At 27.6% G+C, this 24,848-nt stretch overlaps 1 protein-coding gene across 2 annotated transcripts in view; it reads left to right on the top strand.

Annotated features, from left to right (window-relative positions):
• The window catches only part of LOC136988160 (serine/threonine-protein phosphatase 6 regulatory ankyrin repeat subunit A-like), a 126,030-nt gene that overhangs the window by 33,728 nt on the left and 67,454 nt on the right, over positions 1-24,848 (top strand). For both annotated transcript variants that reach the window (XM_067285982.1, XM_067285981.1), the window contains exons 6-15: positions 3,915-4,001; positions 7,683-7,876; positions 9,103-9,185; positions 13,548-13,611; positions 14,046-14,114; positions 14,789-14,929; positions 19,903-20,014; positions 21,594-21,662; positions 21,756-21,957; positions 24,666-24,753. In XM_067285982.1, the coding sequence (XP_067142083.1) occupies positions 3,915-4,001; positions 7,683-7,876; positions 9,103-9,185; positions 13,548-13,611; positions 14,046-14,114; positions 14,789-14,929; positions 19,903-20,014; positions 21,594-21,662; positions 21,756-21,957; positions 24,666-24,753 (1,109 nt within the window). The remainder of the gene's footprint in view (positions 1-3,914; positions 4,002-7,682; positions 7,877-9,102; positions 9,186-13,547; positions 13,612-14,045; positions 14,115-14,788; positions 14,930-19,902; positions 20,015-21,593; positions 21,663-21,755; positions 21,958-24,665; positions 24,754-24,848) is intronic.

Below are 24,848 nucleotides of genomic sequence, written 5' to 3'. Positions count from 1 at the left end.
ACGATACAATAGCCTCGATTATTATAATAAAAAGTTTTGTTAGGCTTAAAATCGACGAAAATTCAGCACAAAGTGACATGCAACGGAGAAAAATTCAACACAAAGCAACACGCAACGAAGAAAAATTTGAACATCAGACAGGTTAATATATTTTTTCGTACATAATCGGTTATTCGAACAAATCACTAATCCGAACAACCCCAGTCCCCAATTGATTCGGATTTACGACTCTCTACTGTAAATGTTATTTTTGACTAAATACTTGTAGATAACAAGGATAACTTTTTAATTTGATATAAAGCAGTTTGATTAGGAAAATTTGAAAATTAGAGATAGTAATAACACTTATTAAATTTAATCTGTATTTATCTAAATTTGCATATTCTAAATTTTTCAAATGATGATTTTGTGAAAATTTATTAAGCAAAAAATTATGTGAGAATATATTGGATTAAATTATTTTAAATTGCAAGACTTTGCATGTATGAAATTTTATTTGTCTCATAATTATTGATATTGAATTAGCAGGGCTTAAAGTGACTTGCTTTTTTTGCTCTTTTAGCTTTTTTTTATAGCTCCTCTCTTTTTTAGCTTTTTCTGAGGCAAACTCGCTTTTCTCACTTTTTTCACTTCCCATGTGAAATTTTTTTTTATAAATGCAGTCAGGAGTGAAATAGTGACCAACATGCCCCCATATGCCTTATGAACCATGTGCAACATGATAAGGCACTGTCGTCTACACATATAGTGTACATGTATATAGGCTAACAAAACGAGGAGCTTCCCAAGGGTTGATACTCTGCACATGTTGTAGGAATTTGCGTGTGGGTTCTCCTTGTGTGTATCCTTCTCCGTGTGTGTATCTTTGTGAAATACTGATCTCTGCAGCGCTTCGATACAATCACACTGCATTAAGACCTTCTAGTTTGGCATTAAGAGTGATTTTTATATGGCATTATTTTTAGCATTTGTATTTATTTAAGTGCAGTGGACAAAAGAAAGAAATAGATTTTATTTAATACTAACAGTAGAAACTCATGTTTTAGCAACGGAAAATCGTATAGAACCTAATACTTTCTGAAGTAAGTTGCTAAGCAAACTTCTCCTTCCCAATGGTCTTTCTACTATTCTTCTTTAGCTTAAACAATGACATCACTTGTTCTTGACTACCGTAGAAAAACCGAAAATAATAATTGTTGAGCGATAATAAATTTGATTTCTACTGTTATTATTAAATAAAACATTGTAGGACACTTGTTTCAAAGCTTGTATCTTTCACTCTGTACTCTGTAAAACTACTCTGTATTGAACTCTGTAAAATTAAAGATCGAGTGAACCTTGTGCCAGGAAGTACAAGATTTTAAACTAGTATCCTAAATATTAACAACTTCTGTAGAGACAGACAATTTTTAGACAAAGACAAAAGTCTGGTTTTAAGTGGGTGCTTATATATTTGGCTGGTTTTCTGCATTCTAACGGCGTCCTTCATTTTTCATTTTGACAGAAACTATAAAACTTGTTACGTGTGTGCTCATTCAAACAGCTGCAGTCAATCTGGCACCAAATTAAAAAATTAATTTGTAAATATTTAGTGTCGAAAAACCACTATTTTCACTTTAATCTAGCTTTTCGATATGCTTCTAGTTGAACTCAGTCAAAAAAAAAATTAATTTAATTATAATTTATTGAAGATTTAATTTTTTAATATTAGAAGGTAATTAGCATAAATTACATGGTGTCATGTTTCATCTTTGCTCCCATTCACGTTTATTGTCCTAGACATGTGCCGATGTTTGTTTTTACTTCTACTGGAGTTTAGGCTTTTATTTCAACCTTGACCATTTGGTTACACAAAGTGGGGAGACGGGCATCACGTGATTGCGTACCTGACTTTTTACGAGTTTCCTTACCTCAAAAGTTTTATTTTTTTTTCTCGATTTTAATTATTATTAATTAACTTTCTTTGATGGATTCTTATATCTTTATATTATCTGAAGTTGCAGATATAAATGCGTAAAACTTAATTTAAAAAATTGTTTTTCTTAAATTTTAAAATTCAAAAATAAATTAAATATTATCAGAAATGCTAAACTATAAGTACAGTGTGTTTTACATTATTATTGTGAACAGATATAGCCAATTATTTTATAAATGTATTTATTATTTTAATTTTTATAAATTATTTAATTTGATGCAACATCATGATCAATTAATTACTGTGGCGCGTTAATTAATGTGAAGGCGAGACTTGATTCAATTACTTTTTCATTTCAGATGTTAATTATAGTGTTATTTTAATGTAATTTTATACATAATGTATGTTTATTATAATTAATAAATCTATATAGGAATAATATCTGTGTCTAATAAAACAAAGCGATTATAAAAATAAAAAGCATGCGTTCCATCTCAATCTTTTGTAAGCGAAATTTTATGATTTTAATTTTTAAAAAATGAGATTTTTATTTATAATTTCTGTAATTTGATCTATAAGAGCAAAAAACTAAACTTATCAAATATCAACTCTATAAATAATTTCATCATTTACTTATTGACGTCAGATTTGTTAAATTTCATGGGATTGTATTATTTTTCAACTTTAGGGTAGTAGAAAGCTTTGTGTATTTTCTCCTGGGAAAGTAATAAACTCAAAGTAATAACATCTGCCAGTTCCCTACTGTGAAGACAACAAACTGCTAAACGTATAATTATATTGTTTTCATAAACTCTCTTCTCTGTCAGTTTTGGGTCGAATGACTAACAAATTGTTTTACTGCACTCAGGGGAATAGATTTGGACACTAGTATTACCAGTAATGAATTCTGTAATTTTATTTTTAATAATCTAAAAAATATTGATAAAATTACCAAATAAATGTTTGGGCCACGATTACTAGTGGTATTGCTACATAATGAACAGCAACCCACTGATTCTGTGAGAAGTTTTTTCCTTCTTTAATTACATTCTTTTTTTTAATAATGAAATCAAAAAATGTACCTCGAAATAAATGGCATTTGAAATTTGGCATGTTATATGGAAACACATTCTGGTAGTTATGTTACTATTCCATTTGCTTTGCTGTGTAACGGTGGGAATTCCGTACGGGTCACGTGAAAACTTAATGCTGGCCTGTTCTGGCTTAATGCAGTCTTACTGCTCACTTTTCTGGAGTATAAACTCAGCCTAACTATTTTCATATTTAATCTTATCAGTTCACTTAATAATCAATCTAATATCATATTCAATGTTATTGATACAAAATATGTGTGTGTTTGTGTGCTTTTTTAATAACGCCTCTTTTAGTTCACTTTAACACTATTAGTTTTTTTAGCTTTTTTTCAGTGTGAACTCTCTTTTCTCACTTTTTTTCACTGTCATGACTGCTTTAAGCCCTGAATTAGTTATTGCATTTTTGGAATTAAATTCAAGAAAAATTCAATTGTTTTGTAGTATTAAAAATATTCTTTATTATATAAAATTTTTTAAATACAGTCAAAACTTGATTTAGTGCCAAAATTTGTTTACCTCTTAAATTTATATTTGGTCAAGTATGGTACTAAACTGAAGTGCCAATAAGAATTATATATAGTAATGAGATTCACACACAAATTAGAGAGATTGAAAGTCACATTATTTGGTTAGAACAATGCCATTTGCAATGCAAAGTCAACATTTAGTGATTCATAAGTACTCTATTCTCTATTTAATATGTTTGGAGAAGATACATTCACATGTATTCATTTGATGTTTTGCAAAGTAGGCTTAGGAGGGCACTACATTAAGTTTTATTGTGTATTTTAAAAACTTACTTTTTATAAGATAAAATGCAGAAAATTTTATGTCAATTCATATTTTTTTTTGTACTTTCATATAAATATAAGAGTTTTAAAAATAGTGTAATTTAATTTTTTCAGACTCCCCTCCATTATGCTGCTGCCTCCACACATGGTGGAGGTTGTTTAAATGTATTGCTCAGGGAAGGTGCTGCTGTTAATGCTCAAGTAAGAAGTGATACATTTTTTTTATAATTGAAAAACATGTAAATAATTTCATAATAATTCATTCTATAAACTAGATTGTTATGAAATGCAAGATATCACATTTGAGAATATATGGAAACTAAGTTTATTGATAAAAAAAAATATATTTTAGTGTAGTGTTTGTGTGGAAGTAGAAAAATTATTTAAATAATTAATATTAAGAAAATATTTTAACATTTTAATGAATTATTTTACAAAACACGAACTCCATTCTAACAGATCTTTCCTCATGGATATCTCAAAATAGTTAATGATAATTTTTTACTTTTTTAAAAAACTATTTGCATTTTGAATTGCCAACACCACTGCACTTCACTATTATCAAGTGGTTTTGTTGAATTTACTTTAAAACATAATCTGGAAAATTCGTGTTAAGATAACTGAAATCTGAATCTCTACCTCATTTTTAAGAAAAGATTTGTTGGAATGATATTTTTTGCTACGTGGAATTGTTTCTTAAATTTTTTACTTTTGATATTAAGTATTTCCATAATATCTTTAAAAGAAATTTGGTATTTAAGATAAAAATCTAACTTAATGTTTATTTAACAAAATTTTTAAGAAAATATTTGTGAATGTTTGTTTTAGAAAAACAAATATTCACAAATATTATATAAATTTATTTAATATAAAAATATTTGTACAAAATTTAAACAAATATTTAAACAAAAATATTTGTTTTAGAAAAACTAAACTTAAATGTTTTGGAACATTAATGTTAGAAAATTAGACTAACATAGTCCAATAGTATATGTATTAAGAGGAGAGAACTGAAAATTTAAAATTGAATATATATTTACAAAGTGAATCATCAATGACAAAACTCCTACTTTGCCCTAAATTTTATAGACAAAATAATCATTAACTTCATAGTTATTAAGGATAGGAGAAAACTTCATATTGTAGAATAAGACCAATGAATAATGTATAAAACTAAATTTTTCCAGACTAGGAACAAAAATTATTGAGACCTTCCATTTTTTAATTTCTAAAACAACACAATGTTGGAGTAAATTATGTATTACTGCAAAATTTATTTTCCTTCAATTTAACACTGCTATGGATAATAAGTTACAGAACAGATTGTAATTATGTTATGAAAAAAGAACACTATAAGAATTATCAATTGAGATTTAAAATAGACAAGAAGTATGTATGATCTGTAATGTTTGAAAGTAGTATGCTACAATTTGTCTTTTGTGCCATTTTGCTGCCAGATTTTACATTTAATCAGTCTTATGTTGTGACTTCTTTACTGTAATTTTTTTCCCTTCTATCTTCAATTGTTAAAAAGTTAATGCTTGACACCTAAGTTTGATCAGTTATTAGGACAATCATCATCTGAACACTAAATTTGCATTTTCTAAAAATGAGTGGATTTGAAAAATACAATAGACTCTCAGTTAACTGTCACCCATTTACAACAATGTTTAACCTGTAAAATTTGTTACAATATAGAAAAATACAATATAGGAAAATAAAAGGCTAAAAACATAAAAGTTTTAAAAATTTAAAAAAACTGGCTAAAATAAAAGATGTAAAATGCTTTACTATACTTTATCAGGTTGGCTGATTGTCAAATAATACAGTGAATTAATAAAGTGAGAGGGAAAGGGATGGAAGAACACCTTGAAATGGACTTTTCTTATTTTTGTAGTAATAGTTGCTAGATACCCTTTTATTACATTTTAGTAGAATTTATAGTCATTTTACTATTTTTATTTTTATTTTATTTTTTAATTAATTTTGGCTCCACTTGTTTTAATCCTACATTATTTAAATACTTGGTTACCATTAGATATCATTTCAGGTAATTTTTATATTTCTGTAGGTTTTATACATATGTAAGAAATAAATAAATAACTGATAGTTTTGTTCCATATTTTTTTCCTGCAGTTCTGTTATCGTTAGACATTAAGGACGAATGAGGGGCAAATGGCCCAAAATGCATTTCCTTTTGTGAAAAATAGAAAATAAAGTCTACTTTTTTCATAAAAGAAAAGTGATCCTGTATGATAAGTTCTCTATAGTAATTATGTGCTTAATTCTAAAGAACATAAGAGGAAACAAGAAGCAATCAAATAAAAGTTTCAATGAAACCTATTGATTTATACCAAAAACTAATTGACTCCATGCTTCGAAAAGTCAAAATAACTACTGAAATCAAAGATGAGCAGTTGATTACTAATTCATTTTACAGAAAGAACCTAGATGAAGTTCTTTTCTGTAAGCAATTGTTGCACACTTCAATGATGTCTTGAACTTTAGTGAATTTGTGCTAAGGCTCTTGAGCTTTAGCACAAATTCCAGTTTAATCATTCTTGTTTAATCAGAAATGCACATGAAAATAAGAGAAACCACCAAACCAGAACAAAACTAGCAAGCAGTATTGAAAGTATGGATTTACTCTGATTTAGTGAAGTGAAAGTGTTCAGAATGTAGCAGAAATATTATTTGTTTATTGTAATGAATCCATTGACCATATAAAGTTTTTATTTTAAGAAAAAGTTTGTTTAGACTTTGTAAATATAATTGAAATAGAATATAAAAATTATGGTTTTATTTTAATATATCGATGATCTTTTAAGACTCGTTTGAAGACATGATGTTATTAAATGATAATGTTATAATGAATATATGAATTATAATTCAGATATTTAACACGTTAAAAAGTTACTTAAGCTGTTTTTTATGGAATGAAATGTATTCTAATTATTTTTTTTATTTTTGTCACTACTATCAATCTTTTTATTACTTTTATTAATCTTTCTAATTAACATATTGGATTGCTTACAAATGCTAATTTTTAAATGTTTTAATCCATGCAGTTGGTATATAATGAATTTAATCAGTCGAGTGTATTATTTTTGATTAATGAAATAAATATACTGTATTTTAATTACTTGAAATACAAGGTCTTCCAAAAATAATTCTACCATTTTAAATTACTGTACTTATTTTAATTATTATCTGAGAAGTATGCAATGTACTGTACATCAATTGATAGAGTAACTGTCTGAGTTTCATCTCCCATCTGCATTCAAACATCTTGTTGTCTACTTCCTGTAAGAAGTGTCAAATAAAAATGGTGATTCTGCAACATGCAAAACACAAAAATGGAACAAAATAACCTGCAGGAGCTATAAAATTGTGGTTGCTGTGGGAGGTGTGACAACGGATATGCCGTAGTGAGGACAGGAAGAATTTGAGTATCGGTTGGATCAATTTCTCAATGCCGTGTTATTCGTATTGAGAAACTGTAATGGGCAAATATGACACTTGGATAGTTTTTCAATGTTTTAATGTACAGTGTTCTCAAGTGATGATCAACATACTTGGAATAATTTAAAATATGTAGCATACATTTTGGAAGACACTATATATTTTTGCTAAATCATGTTATTAACCAGAAAACTTCATGCTAACAATGCATTGTGATATTTTTTAAATTGAATTAAGATTTTGAATGTCAAAGCATATTGGCTGAAAAATTAAATTTTGAATGGGTAATTTAAATAAAACAATTTAAAAATATGCATTTATTAAATTACTTTATTAACTACATATTTTTCTAATGATCATCTGAAGAAATACAATTTTCAAAAAACTGTCAATAAATACTTTTAATATTTCTTGTTTTAGAGTCGAGATGGTCGCACTCCTCTCCACATGACAGCAATTCATGGACGATTTGCAAGAGCACAAACATTAATTAATCATGGTGCCTTAATAGATGGAATGGATAAAGATGGATGCACAGCTTTACATATAGCAGCACAGTATGGCCACGAATTACTTGTTGGTTATTTGCTTTCAGTCCATGCTGATCCTAACAAGTAATTACTTTTTATTATTGTGATATTGTAAAATAAATACATTTTAATATGAATGTTACTTATTTAAATGTAAGTAAAAATTAAGTAAAAATTTAAATTGTATAGTAAAATAAAATATAATAATTGAAAATTTTATTATTTCATTGTTGAATCAAATAAAATAATAATAATAATAAATATTTTATTTGCATTATGGCTAAGCCTTGTTACAGGGGGTAATTTATTAGAATACATTTGTTACATGACAATTGTTCAATGTGCATTTTCTCAAAGATCACAAGTAACATCACAATAGTCATTTAGTAGTACATTTTGTCATTAGTTTACTTTTAAATATTTTACTTTAAGTAATCTAATTAGTAAACAATATTTTACTTCAATTAATTTTAGGTACAAACAAGGTACATTATTTAGAATACTAGTTGTATCCAACAAAATATTTCCTGGGTACAACTGGGTGTATTTTTACAGCAGCATATTTGTTGCAAAAAATTATTGTTAAATTACAAATAAATAGGAAAAATAAAGAGGCAAATAAATTTATTTGCACAAAATTTCTTGGTATGTGACATTATTTGTGTAAATATCTTCACAGTTAAATATTTGTTTCTGCATACAAATTAATTTGATGACATATAATCAAATGCAATTTTTTATTTCTTCCATACCTACCTGTAAAATTTGTACTTTGTTTAGGTGTCATTTTATTTGAAACAAATGATGTCATTTCTTTTGACAAAAATTTAATTTATAATGATATTTCTGTTAATAACATAAAATTAAAAAAATAATAGAAAATCAATGAAAGGATGTCAACTCAAAGTTATTTTTAGAAGTGTTTTCATAGTAGACAGGATAAATTCAATAGCCAAAATGGCAGGGAGGAATGCCATTATGACAGGAGTGAAATTTGTCATATTTTTGCATCTAATTATTTTAAATGATATTAAACAGTAAAATAGATACAATAGGACTAATCTACTTCAAATAAACTTCAAAATGACGTATAAAACATAAATATAATTTATATGAAAGTACCATAACAAATTGGAGATAGATTTTTCCCTTGTGTATTCTGTATATAAATAGATTTCTTGGATACTTGAAATGTACTTGATAAATGAAATTTTTGACTAATGGAAGAAGACTGTCTCTCTCTCTTTTTTTAAAATGAGTAATAGGAACTGAAGAATAACACAATTTGAAATTTTTTTGTTTGATTTTAGACATGGGAAAAATGGCTTGACTCCCTTACATTTAGCTGCCTTAAATGGTTATTTAGAATGTTGTAAGAAGTTAATTGAAGCAGGTGAGAAATTCTATTGCATATAATTATAAATTATAAAATTATATTAACTAAGTTTTCATGTAACTTATTTTTTAATGACTTTTTTTTCTGTTATTTTTTAAAATTGTTATATTTCATTAAATTTTCTGTGTTTAACTTATGGAATTATTAAACAATAGGTAACATAACAAGACTACTTATTTTTATTTATTCATTTTTAATTTATGGTTAATTTTTCTAATATAAAGTGCTTCTCAGATATATATATATATATAATAATAATCATCATCATCATCAACATCATCATCATCTCCATCTTATTTTAGACTATTCTGTTGCAATTTATTCACTACAAAATATTACTTCCTTTTTTTCCCTATCTCTTCTACTATTTTGTATCATTATTTTAATATTCTTAATGTTCTGTTTTTTTTTGTATATAAAAAATGCTAAATAAATTAGTTTATTTTACTTAACATGAAACATTTTTGAATATCTGTGTTTGTTTTCCAGATAAAATTTTTCATATGACAGTTTAGTTTTCAGTCGTAGAGGTTTTAAGATGTATCATCTTTATGTAATTAATAGAAAAGATATTTTTCTATTATAATTATTAAGAATAAGGTTTTAATTTTTAAAATTAATAAAACAAAACTGATAATTAATAATTACAGCAATTCTATGAAAGCATAGGTATGAATACAGAAATAAAAATATCCAAATTATGTTTGATAGATATTGATGTTATTTGAAATATATCATTTTATAATTCACAGTATTAATTCATTTTTATAAAAAATTTACAAACTTGAAATTCTCATTCTTTAACTTGTGAAAAAACTTTTTACTTAACATATCTATATTCAAATTTATTCTTAATTGTACATCACAACTTTAACTTTTGTGTATTAAAAGTCAATGTTAAATAACTTTTAAATATAGCAATAACTTTGTTTATTTATTAATCTATGCATACAACAAACTTCCAATTATCAATTCATTATCAAAATATTAGAGTTATTGTAAAATGACAAACTATTGTAAGCAACATTCAGCTCTTCTTTTCTCTCACAACTGTCACTTCTAAGGGATGGAAGTGAGTTGAGTCATTAGTCCTGGAATATTATTTTGCAGTAGGCAAAATTGGTGCTCTAAACAACAGATTTGAAAAAAAAAAAATCATGTTAGTCCTAAAATTAAAATACAGTAATTTGGAAAAAAATGTAAGAATTATACATAAAAATGTAAAATTTAAATTTCTACATGTTAGTTTTGAGAATAGGAGAAATCTACAGTTTACGTTTATTGAGTAAATATACATTTCATTTTATACTATTGGGTTGTTCGGAAAGTTCGTAGCGATTTTTCATAGCTGACAGTTGAGACACCGATTGACGCAAAAATGATTAGAATTGTACAAACCAATGAATATTACGATAAATGACCTTGAGACGCGTCCGTTACAAAAAAACCGTTAAGATTATTCAAATAGCGTTTAATTTGGCTCATTGCAAAAATGGATGCGAACAACGTGCATTATCGACACTTGTTTCTTTTCTTTTTTCGTAAACGCAAAAATGCTGCACAAACAGCAAAAAAGATATGTGATGTTTATGGTGGGAGTGCTGTATCAGAATCAACTGTTCGAAAGTGGTTTGCAAAATTTAAAACGGGTAATTTCAGCCTTGAAGATGCTCCTCGCTCAGGAAGACCTCCTGTTATTGAAGAAGACCAAATCAAAGCATTATTGGATGAAAACCCTCATTACACAACTCGAGAGATTGCAGACATAGTGAAGTCATCAAACAGTACTGTATTTCAACATCTAAAGAAGCTCGGATACGTGAATCGTTATGACATTTGGATACCTCACGACTTAACAGAAAAAAACTTACTGGATCGCATCTCCATTTGTGATTCTCTTGAAAAACGAAATGAAAATGACCCTTTTCTGAAGCGTTTAGTGACAGGTGATGAAAAGTGGATCATTTATAACAACATCAGCCGAAAACGATCGTGGGGTAAGAAAAATGAATCACCATTAAAAACTCCAAAGGCCGGTCTTCATCCAAAGAAGGTCATGCTCACTGTCTGGTGGGATTGGAAAGGAATCCTGTACTACGAGCTGCTTCCACAGAATCAAACAATTGATTCTGATAAGTATTGTTCCCAATTGGATAAGCTGAACATGGCAATTAAAGAAAAACGTCCGGAACTGGCCAATAGAAAAGGCATTGTGTTTCACCAAGATAATGCCAGACCTCACACGTCTTTACGAACACGCCAAAAATTATTGGAACTAGGCTGGGATGTTTTACCCCACCCCCTTACTCACCCGACCTTGCCCCGTCGGACTACCATTTGTTCCGTTCTCTACAAAATTCCCTTCATGATAAAAACTTTGATACTTTGGAAGCTTGCAAAAACCACGTGGATCAGTTTTTCGCGGAAAAAACTGGAAAGTTCTACGAAGAGGGTATCATGAAGCTGTCCCGTAGATGGCAACACGTCATTAAAAACAATGGCGCATACATAATGGAATAAAAGTATATTTTTAGTATTAAAACAATTTCTTTTATTTCTCTTAAAAATCGCTACGAACTTTCCGAACAACCCAATACTTGGGACTCACACTTGCATCACGTTATAATAGAGTTGAACTGTATATATACAGTCAAACCTGTTTTTATGCGGGGGATAGGGACCGCATTAAAAAAAAACGCATTAAAAAAAATCTCACGAAACTTCACGAATGGCTGTAAATAATAGTTTTCGCGACACAATTAAAAAAATAATTTTTTTATGCGGTCAACAGGGACCGCATAAAAAAAAGTCTCACATAGAAAATAACTCAAAACCGTACGAAATAGAATTTATTGACAACAGATGTCAGCACTTGACTGCATCGTCTGGTCTATCGTCTGTTTTACATATTTTTGTCCAGGTGGTGTTTTGTTGACTTAAAAAGTAAATTATTTCATTTTTCGCATATTCATGCAATAATATTACTATAATAAGTGCATTTATGCTATAATAAGTTTATTTAGCTATAATAAGTCAACGTAAGACATGACGAATCGCACGAGACTAGTCGCCAACTATACCGCACAAATTAAAAATTCGCATTAAAAAAATCGCACAAATAAAAATCGCACATAAAAGGAGCGCATAAAAACAGGTTTGACTGTACTTAATTTTTTAAACCTAAAATTTTTGGCTTTTTTCAGTAACTTACATTACACGAGGAACTCTTATTGATATAGACTTCATTATTGGATGTGGATTAATTTCAATTCGTATTCTATAATCAGCTAATATCTGTATAAAAAATAAGAACTGAAGAGGGGTCATTAAGACCTGAAATGCATATCTACATTCAGTAATAAAGTCAATTTCAATGAGTTCCTTGTGTGATGTAAGTTACTGAAAAAAAGCCAAAATTTTAGGCTTAAGAGATCAACAGAAACTGGTAACAGAAACAATCAATTAATGTATGTATACTATAGTTCATTTAAAACTTCTTATAGTTTTTTTTTAATAGTTTAGAGGATATTTTGGATTAACTGTTTTTTCCAGTTATTCCATGGACACCTGTGCACTAATTAGCATGGATAATCAGGAGTTTGGTGTAGTTATAATTTCTAAATTTGTTTCACCTTTTTAAAAAAACAAATCTTTGAAAAACAAAATATTTGTACTTTAAAATATTTCTACAAGTATTAGTTAAAAACTTGAAGACCAGACAATATGTCAGTTTTAAAAGTTTCTACTTTCATAGTTATATAAATAATTAACAAACAACAATTGAAAGATGTGTGTGAAATAAAGTATAAAAACAATATTATATTTTCAGTTGGAAACAAAAAAAAAATTTAAATTTTGTTTATTGCAAACATTCCATTTAGATTTTCCACAAATAGGCTACTTTAGAAAATTATATTGCCATAGGGACTGTATGGACTGAGTTAATAGACTAATTTATCATAAAAATATCTTGATTGAGATTGTAAGTGCAGGGTAATTATTTATGATTTTCATAAGTTTTGTTAAAAATTTGTCAGAAGAAAAACCAATAAATTTGGATAAAAATATAAAAAATTTCTCAATTTTGTGTATTATATTGATAAATCAATAAACATGGTTACGTATCAAAATTATAGATGTTATCAATATCAATTCATTGCAATTGGCAGATTCTGTAATTGTAATGCTTGTATCACAATTATATGGATTTAACACAAACAATTATTTCATCTTCTGGCTATTGTATATAAAGAAGTTTATTTAATTATCAGTGAGAAACTAATAAATTGATATTATTAAATACTTAGTGAAGTATCATTATGATCAGTAACTAAAGTGATAAAAATATTTTTTCTTAAGGTGTTGATTTGAGTACAAAAGATGATAGAGGTCGTACTGCTGTCCATTTGATTGCCTTTGCAGGGTAAGGATAAATATATAATTGATTACTTATTTCATGTACAATTAATTAACTGAATTTATCAGTTCAGCTTGATGAATTACATTATAAAACATCAACATTAAATAGTAAATTTGGTGGTTATATGATATATTATACTGTATAATTAGAATGTTGTGACATTTAATTCATTAATCTGAACAGATTAATGAATTAAATGTTTTAGAAATTTCAGAAATTTAAATAATAATGAATAAATATATTAAAGTAGCAATTGCTATTAAGTTTATAAATTCATATTACAAAAATATTTTTAAAAGAATTTGTACCTTATTTTAATTTTATAATTCTCACTAACCATAAATTTAATATAAAATACATGTAAAATAATATAGTTTATAATTTAGAATATCAATTTTTGTCTATAATATTTTAAATAAATTCATTTCAATTAACAGAAGTTTGGAGTGTCAAGAATTGCTCATTCAGCATGGTGCTGATTACAATATCTGTGATAGTTTTGGAAGGTAAGTGTTTAAATATCTTTGTTTAGATTGTTACAGATAGATAATAAGAAATGCTTACTGGAACTATATCTGAATAAACTCTATTTCACGCCTTAATTTGTCCAGCATACTGTTAAAATTTTCATAAAAACGTTTTCGATCACTTTTAGCGATCTTCATCAGTTACAGATTACAGAACGAACATTCGAATTTTATAAATTCGAATTTTGTTCGTTCTTTGTAATCTGTAACTGATGAAGATCGCTAAAAGTGATCGAAAACGTTTTTATGAAAATTTTAACAGTATGCTGGACAAATTAAGGCGTGAAATAGAGTTTATTGTTACAGATAGAAATAAGATTATTTTATAACTAATGTAATTATAAAAATTGAATATAAATATTAATAATAATTATAAATTATTCTCATTTATGTTACATTAGTATGATTAATAATGTAATTAATGCTTGTTTATTGCTTGAAGTGTTCTGAAAATAATGAAATTGCTCTATATGAGAAACAATTATTTTGGCAGCCAAGAAAAATTATATTAGATCTGTCATCAATTATTAGCTCTAAGTAGTAGATGCAAGTGTTATCTGTGTAATTAAAAATCAAATAAATAAGCATTGTAACATAACTTAAATTGAAAGATGATATTAAATTTTTTTTCATTAAATTATTTTTTCTTACAGGTTACCTATTCATTATGCTGCCAGTCGCACACACCATAATTGTTTATTGTGTTTACTAACTGCTAAAACAGAAGTAAATAGAAGAGATATTGATGGATGTACACCACTTCATTATGCAGCTGCTGCAGATACTGAGGGCAGGTAGGAAGATATTTAAAAGATTTTAAAATATTTAAATAAAAAAATATGCTTTAATAATGTTTAAGTGATATTTGATATTAAACACTTTTATGATTAATTTCTTAGAATGTTTCAGATTTATGTTTTTAATTTTGTTATATATTGGGTTGTTCGGAAAGTAATTTCGTTTTTTTATTACTAGAGGAATTAGATGTATTTTTATCAGCCAATTTTATTTTAAGTCACATTTTCATTATATACTTCAACAGCTGACATTTTAAGGCTTATTTGAAAAAATTTTGTTTGATTCTGTACAATTGTTTTTTTTCGGTGATCCATCAAATATGGAAAATCAAAAGCATCATTTTCAGCATATTTTGCATAACTAAAAAAATCAAAATGCTGTTCAAACAAGAAAAAGATTGTGGTACATGTTTGGAGAAGATGTGTTGAGAGAAAGACAGTGCCAAAACTGGTTTACAAAATTGCGTTCTGGCAATTTTAATATCGAAGATACACCACATTCTGGATGGCCATTTGAAGCCAATGAAAACAAAATAAAGGTACCGATTGAAGCAATCTGCCGTATAACAACACGTGAAATAACTAAGAGATTAAATCTGTTAAATTGAACTGTTTATTATTACTTAAAACAAATTGGTTTCGTTTCAAAGCTCAGTATATGGGTTCCACATGTTATTAATGAGAGATGCTCTCTATAGTTGGATTTTAAAGAAATTTGTTTTTGAGCTTTTACCAGACAATTTAACAATTGATTCGAAAGTGTACTGCCATTGAGTAAACAAATTGAGTAATATCATCAAACAGAAAAGGCCAGAATTGATCAACAAACAAAGTGTAGTGTTTTACCACGATAATGCCAAATTTCACACAAGTTTGGTAACTTGTCAGAAACTGTTATAGCTTAGATGGGATGTGTTATCACACCAAACCATATTCGCCAGATCAGGTATACTCAGATTATTACTTGCTCCGGTCTATACAAATTTTTTTTAACTGTGAAACATTTATTTGAAATGACAATGTCAAAGATCACTTGGATCAGATTTTTGTAAACAACGATCAAAATTTTTATGAATGTGAAATCATGCTACTACCAGAAACAATGACAACAGGTATTTGACCAAAATGGTCAATATATAATTCAATAAAATATTTATTTATTATAAGAATATTGCATTTATTTTTTTATGGGAAAAAATGAAATTACTTTCCGAACAACCCAATAGAAAAACTTAGAAATATTTTATTATTTAATGAATAAATGATGATTGAATTGACTGGTACATACATTAAAAAGTATTAGGGTAGATGTACCAGTTTTAGGCAGTGTAGTACCAGTTCTTGCCAGAAAACAAATTTAACTTAAAAATATAATCACCACATATTCAAATCTGTCCAATGAAACACACTTTTATTGTTAACTGTTCACACAGTTAACAATAAAAGTTTGTTTCATTTGTGATTATATTTTTAAGTTAAATTTGTTTTCTGGCCAAAACTGGTACATCTACCCTATGCAGCATAAACTTGCAAAATATTAAATAGTTTTCATTCATCGATGGGAAAACTGTATATATGTCAAGTAAATAAGCACAAAATACCAAATTCCAACAAAAGCTATTCTAATTTTTTAAGCACATTTGTTACATCACATTCTATTCTATTTTTGAACATCTTCAGCCTGACAATGACTGTTTAACACAGGAAAAAATGTTTAATAGAGTAAGTTTTGTCTTTTTCTGTTGGAATCTGGTATTCTGTGCTTATTTATGTAGGCTGTTTTTTTCAACCTCCGATGGTCCATGAAAAAAAGACAAGTGTAAATAACAATATGAATTTATTACCAAAAGTTAGGTATAAACATGGTTACTTTTCTACATAATCACCATGAAGATTGAGGCAACTGTAGCACTGCAGCAGTCCTATTTTAAAATGGTATGTAGTTAAAAAACACACCACGTAAAATTTGAAGCTTGATTGATTAGACATGTATATATTTTCTCAACTAGAGAACAAGAAATTATCATCAATATTTAATAGAATAAAATAAATGTTATCATCAATAAGGGAATTAAAACCTTGCAAATTAATAGGAACTTCTTAATTTTCCTGAATTTCTGATGAATTGATTGTTTCCAGACTATGAAGTGAATTTCTACTATAGTATCTGTTATTACTAAGCACTAACCCTAATCTTCAGACAATATTTCTTAACTTCAAAACATTTTCAGCCTTTCCAAAGCTATGTTCAGTGTAGATCCTCTCCAAGGCACAATTTGAACACAAGAAAATAAGATGCCTTAATTGTGTCTTAGAGAGAGAATTGTATGCTGAGGATGGCCTAGGAAAGGCTGGAAATTCTTGGCTTCAAATCAGAAATGATTTGAAGCCAAGAATTATCACCTGAAGATTAGGGTTAGTGCTTATTATTGTATACTACTTTGGTTTTAGTGGATTAATAATAATGATCATTTTTGAATGCAAATTTTGTATGCTTTTTTCATACATGTGCAGTTAAGTATTTCATGATGATTAGATATATCTTATTGGCCTGTAATGGATAATCAATTTGTGATACTTATACTGTCCATTTTAGAAGATTTTTACACATTTTTGAAGTGACTTAAGAGGTTCAAATGAAACATTGACATTTACCTGACTGTTTAAGATGGAGAGCAATCAGCAGACTTGAAGCAGAACAGTCAGAAGCACAGGTGACAAACTGGCTCAATGTTAAAGCATCAATAGTTCATAGGCTTTGGCATCACTTCCTAGAGATCATGTTGCCAGAAGACCTTCAAGAAGTTGCCTCCTGGATTACAACAGCAAATGAAGACTTTACTCTTAACTCTTTCTTGACCCTTTGCTATGCCCCCTTGTTTACATTCATTTTGTAAAACAGCCGAGGGCAATATAGGTCAGTCAAGGTCAGTCAGGTGATATTATTTTAAAAATTCACCAAAAATCAAATTATCATTATATTCATATGAAAAAATCATGTACATTTATTAATATCTTTAGTTTTAAATATGATATTTTTCAATATATTTTATTAGAAAAATTTATAAGAAAAAAATAATAATATATATCAGAACTGACATTTAAACTTGCTAATTTGTAACTTTTTGTCAAAATTAATATTGTCTAGTTACCTAGTTTTTTGCTGGCACTGAGCCAGGAAGTCGTAGAATATTGTTTTGTACAACTCGATATAACAATTATGCCCATACGTTTATTCGTTGTGAAATTATTGCACATTATATCAGACATGTGTTTGAAATCAAAACTTTATTCTGCTATCAACTAATATAATGAACTAATATACTTTATTCACTTCATATCGAACAAGAATATAAATTTTTGTAATAAAAATTTGATTACCAGTAGTAATAGATGTTACATTTGATGATATTTTAGATTAAAATAAAAATTAAAAATTAAAAAATATATATAAAATATCAGAACTGAAGGTCACAACTTGAATATTTATAACATGTTCACGTATTATAGCATGAATAAACTTATTATAGCATGAATGAACTTATTATAGCATGAATGAACTTATTACAGTAATATTATTGCATGAATATGCTAAAAATGAAATAAAAAATTATCAGGAAATGAAAAATTAAAATTTTTTAATTAATGCTTTTTTTTTCTTAAGTCAACAAAACACCACCTGGACAAAAATATGTGAAACAGACAATAAACAAGACACTGCTGTCAAGTGCTGACATCTGTTGTCAATAAATTTTATAAAAATCGATTTTTATCAGGGTTTTGATGAATTGGTACCCTGGCCTATTTGCTTAACAATTGGGGGTGCAAAAGATCGGTATTCCAGTCAAGAAAGAGTTAACCACTGTACAACAATGCTGGATAACACTCTCTCCACTGTGGTCTGGAGCTTTGTAGGTTTATAGGGACTACTATATTAACATCTACCATATGCAGAAGTCTTTGTGAAAGGTCCTCTCAGCTTGCCAACCTATAAGTTGCAAACCCCTCATTTCTCAACACAGGAAAGAGTGATTAAACTGGACAAGAGAACAATTTGACTGGTGCACTGTACTTTTTACAGACAAGCCCAGATTTGCTCTGAGAAATAATAGCAGTTGTACTGATTTGAAGAAAACCTCATACCAGGTATCATCTTTCAAACATATTGGGATTGACTCTTAGGCAGAGGAGTCAATGTGAACAAAAATGTCCTTAGGCAGTTGTACTGACCTCTATGTGGTTCAAGCAGGTTCTATGACAGCTTGGTACAGAGACAAGATTCTCTGACATACTATACTGTTAGACCAATATATCTATGCAGTAGATAAAAGTTTTATTTTACAGCACAATAACTCTTGACCATATAGAACCAGACTGGTTAGTCATCTGGTACCTGGAAGAGAATTCAATCACCCATATGGAGTGGCTCACTCCTTCTCCAAACTTGAATTTGATAGAGCAATGTGTGGGATTCCCTATGAAGATATATTTTAACTCTCACCTCCCTCCTTACACCATCTAGGAACTGCACATCACCTTGTAACACAAATGGTGGCTAATAACAACTGCTCTCCTGGTTACGTTGATTTGCAGCATGAGACACTGCTACAAGGCTTGAATTACAGTCGGAGGTGACCATACATATTATTAACCACCTCCTGCAGAAAAGAGACTTTAGCTTTCAGCATGTAAACACCTCTATGATTATTAAGTTTATTTTTGTGGACTATTTGTTCTAATAAGTCTTTTTTTCATTTATGTATGTGTGTCTTGTTTCTGTATAATTGTTTCTGGGCCAAATGAGCAATAAAATAAACAGCAGTTGTGCACATTTATTTACAAATTCCATTTAATTTGCAATGTAGTGTATCAACGTATATAAAAGTAATCATTGATTATAGAAAATTTAAAAATTTTTTTATAGGATTATTCTTATTACTCTTATAAACAGAATTTTATGTTATTTTTAGATGTGTTAGCACACTACTCGGATTTGGAGCAGATGCATGCTTAAAAGATAAAAATGGATATTGTGCCATACATTATGCATCAACAAATGGAAAAATAACTGCCTTAGAAACTGTAAGTTTTATATCAATTTAATTATTGTTTTTGTTATTAATCTATAAATCATTAATTTCAGTTATCAACTTGTAATAATTATTTTCCTTCTCATACTGATATTTGAATTAACTTCTTACAAATGATAGCTACTTTATGTATACAATAATTGCATTTTGTTTTTTCTTATTTTTTCATTCATCTTTTGTTGAATCATTTGCTTAAAGTATTAAGAATGTATAAATTATGTATTAAATTAACAAACAGTTATGCCACATCTATATATGGAACAAATTAATAATGATAAACTACAACATTTTCTTTTATCTTATCATTGATTATTCTTCAAAAATCTCTAACTAGAAATTTCCCTGTCAAGCATGTTGGTATAATTTTTATGAGAAAGTAGAGATTGAAGAATTGAGAAGAGTAGAGATTTCAAGAAATTCAAGAAGAGTTGCTAATATTGTTATTTGCTCAAATCAAGCTTGACATTGTGATGCTGTTTTTGCAGGCCTTGATAAAGCTATTCTTACTCAATGTTGCTCAAGTCAGACTTTACAACCTTCAGTGGTCTCAGTTGTTCTTATATTAGATCTAGAATTTACCTAACCAATTTTACTCTTATGCTTTCCCCTAGGCATTTTGTTTCAACAGAATAGCAAGTCTTTTTAATTCCACTTTTATAAAACAAAAATGAATTGTGTGTACATTAATTAGATGAGTGATAACACTTTCTAAATAACAGGCTCATTAGATCATTACTTCCGATTGGATAATAGAACATCACATGGTCACTATGGAAAGATTTTTTTAAAAATTTGTTATAGAAGTGACACAATGCAGCTGTCATTTTTAAAGTAAATTAATTAAATTTAAAATTTAATGAATTGAGTTTAACATTTGCCAAAATATTTAGAAATGCAACTTAAGAGAAATTCTGTCATCAAGCATGAACTAAATGAAGTCACTAACATCACTGCATTATAAGTGTGATCATTGATCTGAAATCAATAAAACATTTATTTTATAGCTAATATTTCTGCAAAATAAGTAACCTATACTTTCTGTTGGAACATAAAATGAATATAACCAATATTTTATCTGGATTGGACAAAAATTGCAGGTGTTATTAAGGAATTCACACACATACATGGATGGCAGCATTTATATATATATTATCTCTAATATGTTTTTTACAATTTTTAAACATCATATAAAAATATAATAATGTTTATATGAATATGTCTTTTATATTTGAACATAGATGATGATGAAGCAACATAAAATGCTGTCTGAAAAGGCAGTCATGGTAGAGTCCATGATATAAAATATAACTTAAATAAATTCTAATAAATGGAATATTTCAATACTGAATTGAAATATTCCATTGAAATTTTAAAATAAGGTAATTTATAAATATTTTTATGAATTGAATTAATAAATTAAATAACATTATTTATACAAGCTATTATATGTATTTATTCTTTTAAATACATTTCTTAATGTGTCTATTACTTTTTAAAATTATTTTCAGCTTAAAAGTAAGTTTTAGAAGTTTGTATGTGTTAAATTAAAAATGTTTTTTTCTCTTTCAAAGTTGTTATCAGCAACTAAACTTGAACATCAAGGTGAACTTACTCAGTATTTTACTGCACTGCATTTAGCTGTAAGTTTGAATATAAATTTTTATTTCATACAAAAGATTTTAAAAGTTACTAGATTTTTAAAAATTTATATATTTTTTTCCTCATGTTTTTAGGCTTATGGGGGACATACTTCATGTTTAAATCTACTCTTGAATAATATTCATAATGTAAATGCAGAAGATTGCAAGGGACGCACAGCTTTGGATTTAGCTGCTTTTCAAGGACACATTGAATGTGTTAAAATTTTGTTAAATGAAGGAGCTTCTGTATCAACTCATGACAAAGTTACTGGTAGAACACCATTGCATGCTGCTGGTAAATTTTAAAGTTACTTATACTGTTATGTTTATTGAGATATAATTTATATTTACTGTATGCTTAAAAATAAACAAAAATATAAAAACTGTCTATTGGCATTACTAGTAAATAGCAGATGGAACGTTATAAGCATGGAACTTTATTGATGAGCTTGGTACATAAAATTTTTTATGTTTCATACTTGTGCATGAAAAGGAATTTGAAAATGTGTTCTATCTCTAGATTTATAATGTTCCATTTGCCATATTACCTGAAGAAGATGGTTATATAATGTGTAAAGTGCTCATTAATTAAATATATTTACCAGCAATGTCAATAGACAGTTTTTATATTTTTGTTAATTTTTAGTAAGTGGCGTCACTTGTTTTTATCTCATTATTTTATGCTGATATGTTCAAGCTTGTATGGTGTCAATCTATCTATCTTTTCAGTTAAAATGGCTGATGGTAATTATTCACATTAAAAATACATAGAAGAAATTAAAACATCTTCACACTTTCATCATGTTCAATCACCAGGAACAGTCTTCTTTTACAGAGATGACTTTTTATTAGAGGTTATGTATTAGAGGTAGGTACTGTAAAATTATGTAAAACAGTTAACAGTGTATTTTTAATGTGAATAATTACTGTCAGTCATTTTAATTGAAACTATGTATTTTTAATTGTTGACTCAATCACCAGAGGATGTTTTTAAACTGTTTTACATAATTTTACATAGGCATAACCTCTAATAAAAAGTCATCTCTGTAAAGGAAGACTGCTTGTTCTGGTGACTGGACATGATAGAAATGTGAAGATGTTTTAGTTTCTCCTATGTATTTTTTTTCTACCTTTATTGTGTTTTATTGTTTATAGAAACTATTCTTAAAATTAATTAATTGCTTTTGAAAAAATTCTTTATGCTTATCTTTATTTTGCTCATATAGATTTTATTTTTAAATTTATTGAGTTGGAAATTTGAAAATTTCAATAAGTTGTGAATATCAGAGTGATATAAAAAGTTTGTTTTTGTGTATTATTTTATTTTAAATTGGAAAATTATGTAATTTATCGGCTATAAAATATTTTTTTATTATCTTAGAAATAAAAGAAAAATTTTGTTTGTGGCAGCATATCTGTTTGAGGCCTTTACAAACACATTTGTGTTTGGATTTGTGGTGTCATTAAATTTTGTTTTCTTTTCTCTAACATTTTTCAAGAAATTTATTTTTGTTTATTTAAATATTCTCTTAAGAACCCATTCCATTATATTTAGTAGAAAATTTTGAAATTCCCACAAATTTCTTTTGAATGACCAGAAATGTACATTTTAGCAAATAAATCTGTAATGTCACTGCTTACAGATCAATCCACCACTGAAAACACCACATGTTTAACTTCATGTTCAGTTACTTTCGTTTTGGAAATACTAAATCAATAAAACAATTTAATCATTAAGAACATGTGTGTTGAATAATGACATGCGACTGGCTAAAATCAAATGTAATATTGTTATTATTTAATCAGTCCCTCTTCTTCTAAATATCAGTTATTTAGTTTATCACTTCAGACAAAATCTAATGATGAATGAATTTTTTGAAAGTATTTAAAAAGTCTTATTAATATTATTTTATGACTACTTTCAATGTTTCTTTGAAATACTGTATAATTATTAACTCTTGAAATATATCACTTTAAGTTGTCTTGTTACAGATTGCTTTAACAATTTCTTTTTTTCACTGTGAAAAATATTTTAATTTTTGCTAATATTTCCGTAAAATATAATGGAATGAGTTTATGCAAAGATACCATAAATAAAACAAAATTTAACTTATTAAGAGAGAATCAAAAGAAAAATAATGAAATTCACTACATCATTACATGGAAGCAGGTATTTAATGTACAGGTACATAATCACCATCTAATGAAAGTAATGCAATATTTCAACCTTTTCAATGTTTTCTTAGGACAACTGGCACGTTTCTGTTTGGCATAATTGGTTTTGACTGAGAGCTTGCTCTCATTTGGCTTTGGCCAAACAGATGTTTGGCTTGTCAGATGTTTAGCATTCAATTTTATGTTAATTGGAGCTGCATTGCATTTGCATTCCAATGCAGTATCTGGGGAAGTGATATCCCATGGGCTGGTGGCAATTGGGCTTTTCTATGCTTTTGCACCCCCTAAAAATAAATGCTGCAAACTCAAACATTGCTGGATACATCAGCAGCATTAAAATAAACTAACAACATGAAAGTTCAACAACAACTTAGGATATTAAAAAAGTTTATTATGTATTTAAAAATAATCTCTTTTTATTATATATATAATAAAAAAGAGATTATAATAATTATAATAATAAATAATTATAATAAAAATATGCCAACTTTAAAAGTTGTAATGAATTTATTCACAATAAAATTATGCAGAAACTTAAATATTTGTTATATTGTTTTAAAAATTTAGGGAAAAAATTTTGTGCATTTGAGAAATAAATATTGATAATTCATAGTAAATAATTATTTGATTAATGTGTTTCAGTTTAAAGAAGTTAAAAACAACTAGAAATTTCAAATATTTTTTTTTAAGTTTCTGCATAATTTTATTATGAATAAATTCATTACAACTTTTAAAGTTGGTTTATTTTTATTATAATTATTTGTTTTTGAGATAAAAGTTTACTTTCTTAGATTCTTATTAAAATTTTTTAATTTAAATTTCTTTCAGCTTCCCAAGGCCAAAAACATTGTTTAAAACTTCTGCTAGAATATTCAAATTCTCCAGATATTGTAAATATATCAGATCATGACGGCAGGTATGTAATAATTCACTGCAAAATTTTGTATTTTTACATATTAATATCTAAATGTGAAGTATTTGTATGAATCATGAGATTATCATTTATTAAAT

The sequence above is a fragment of the Centruroides vittatus genome, unplaced genomic scaffold (assembly GCF_030686945.1).
Source record: "Centruroides vittatus isolate TY-2023 unplaced genomic scaffold, ASM3068694v2 scaffold_324, whole genome shotgun sequence".
NCBI classification, from domain to species: Eukaryota; Metazoa; Arthropoda; class Arachnida; order Scorpiones; family Buthidae; genus Centruroides; species Centruroides vittatus.
The sequence above is the reverse complement of the archived record's forward strand: the minus strand, read 5'-3'. Positions and strand labels throughout refer to the sequence as shown.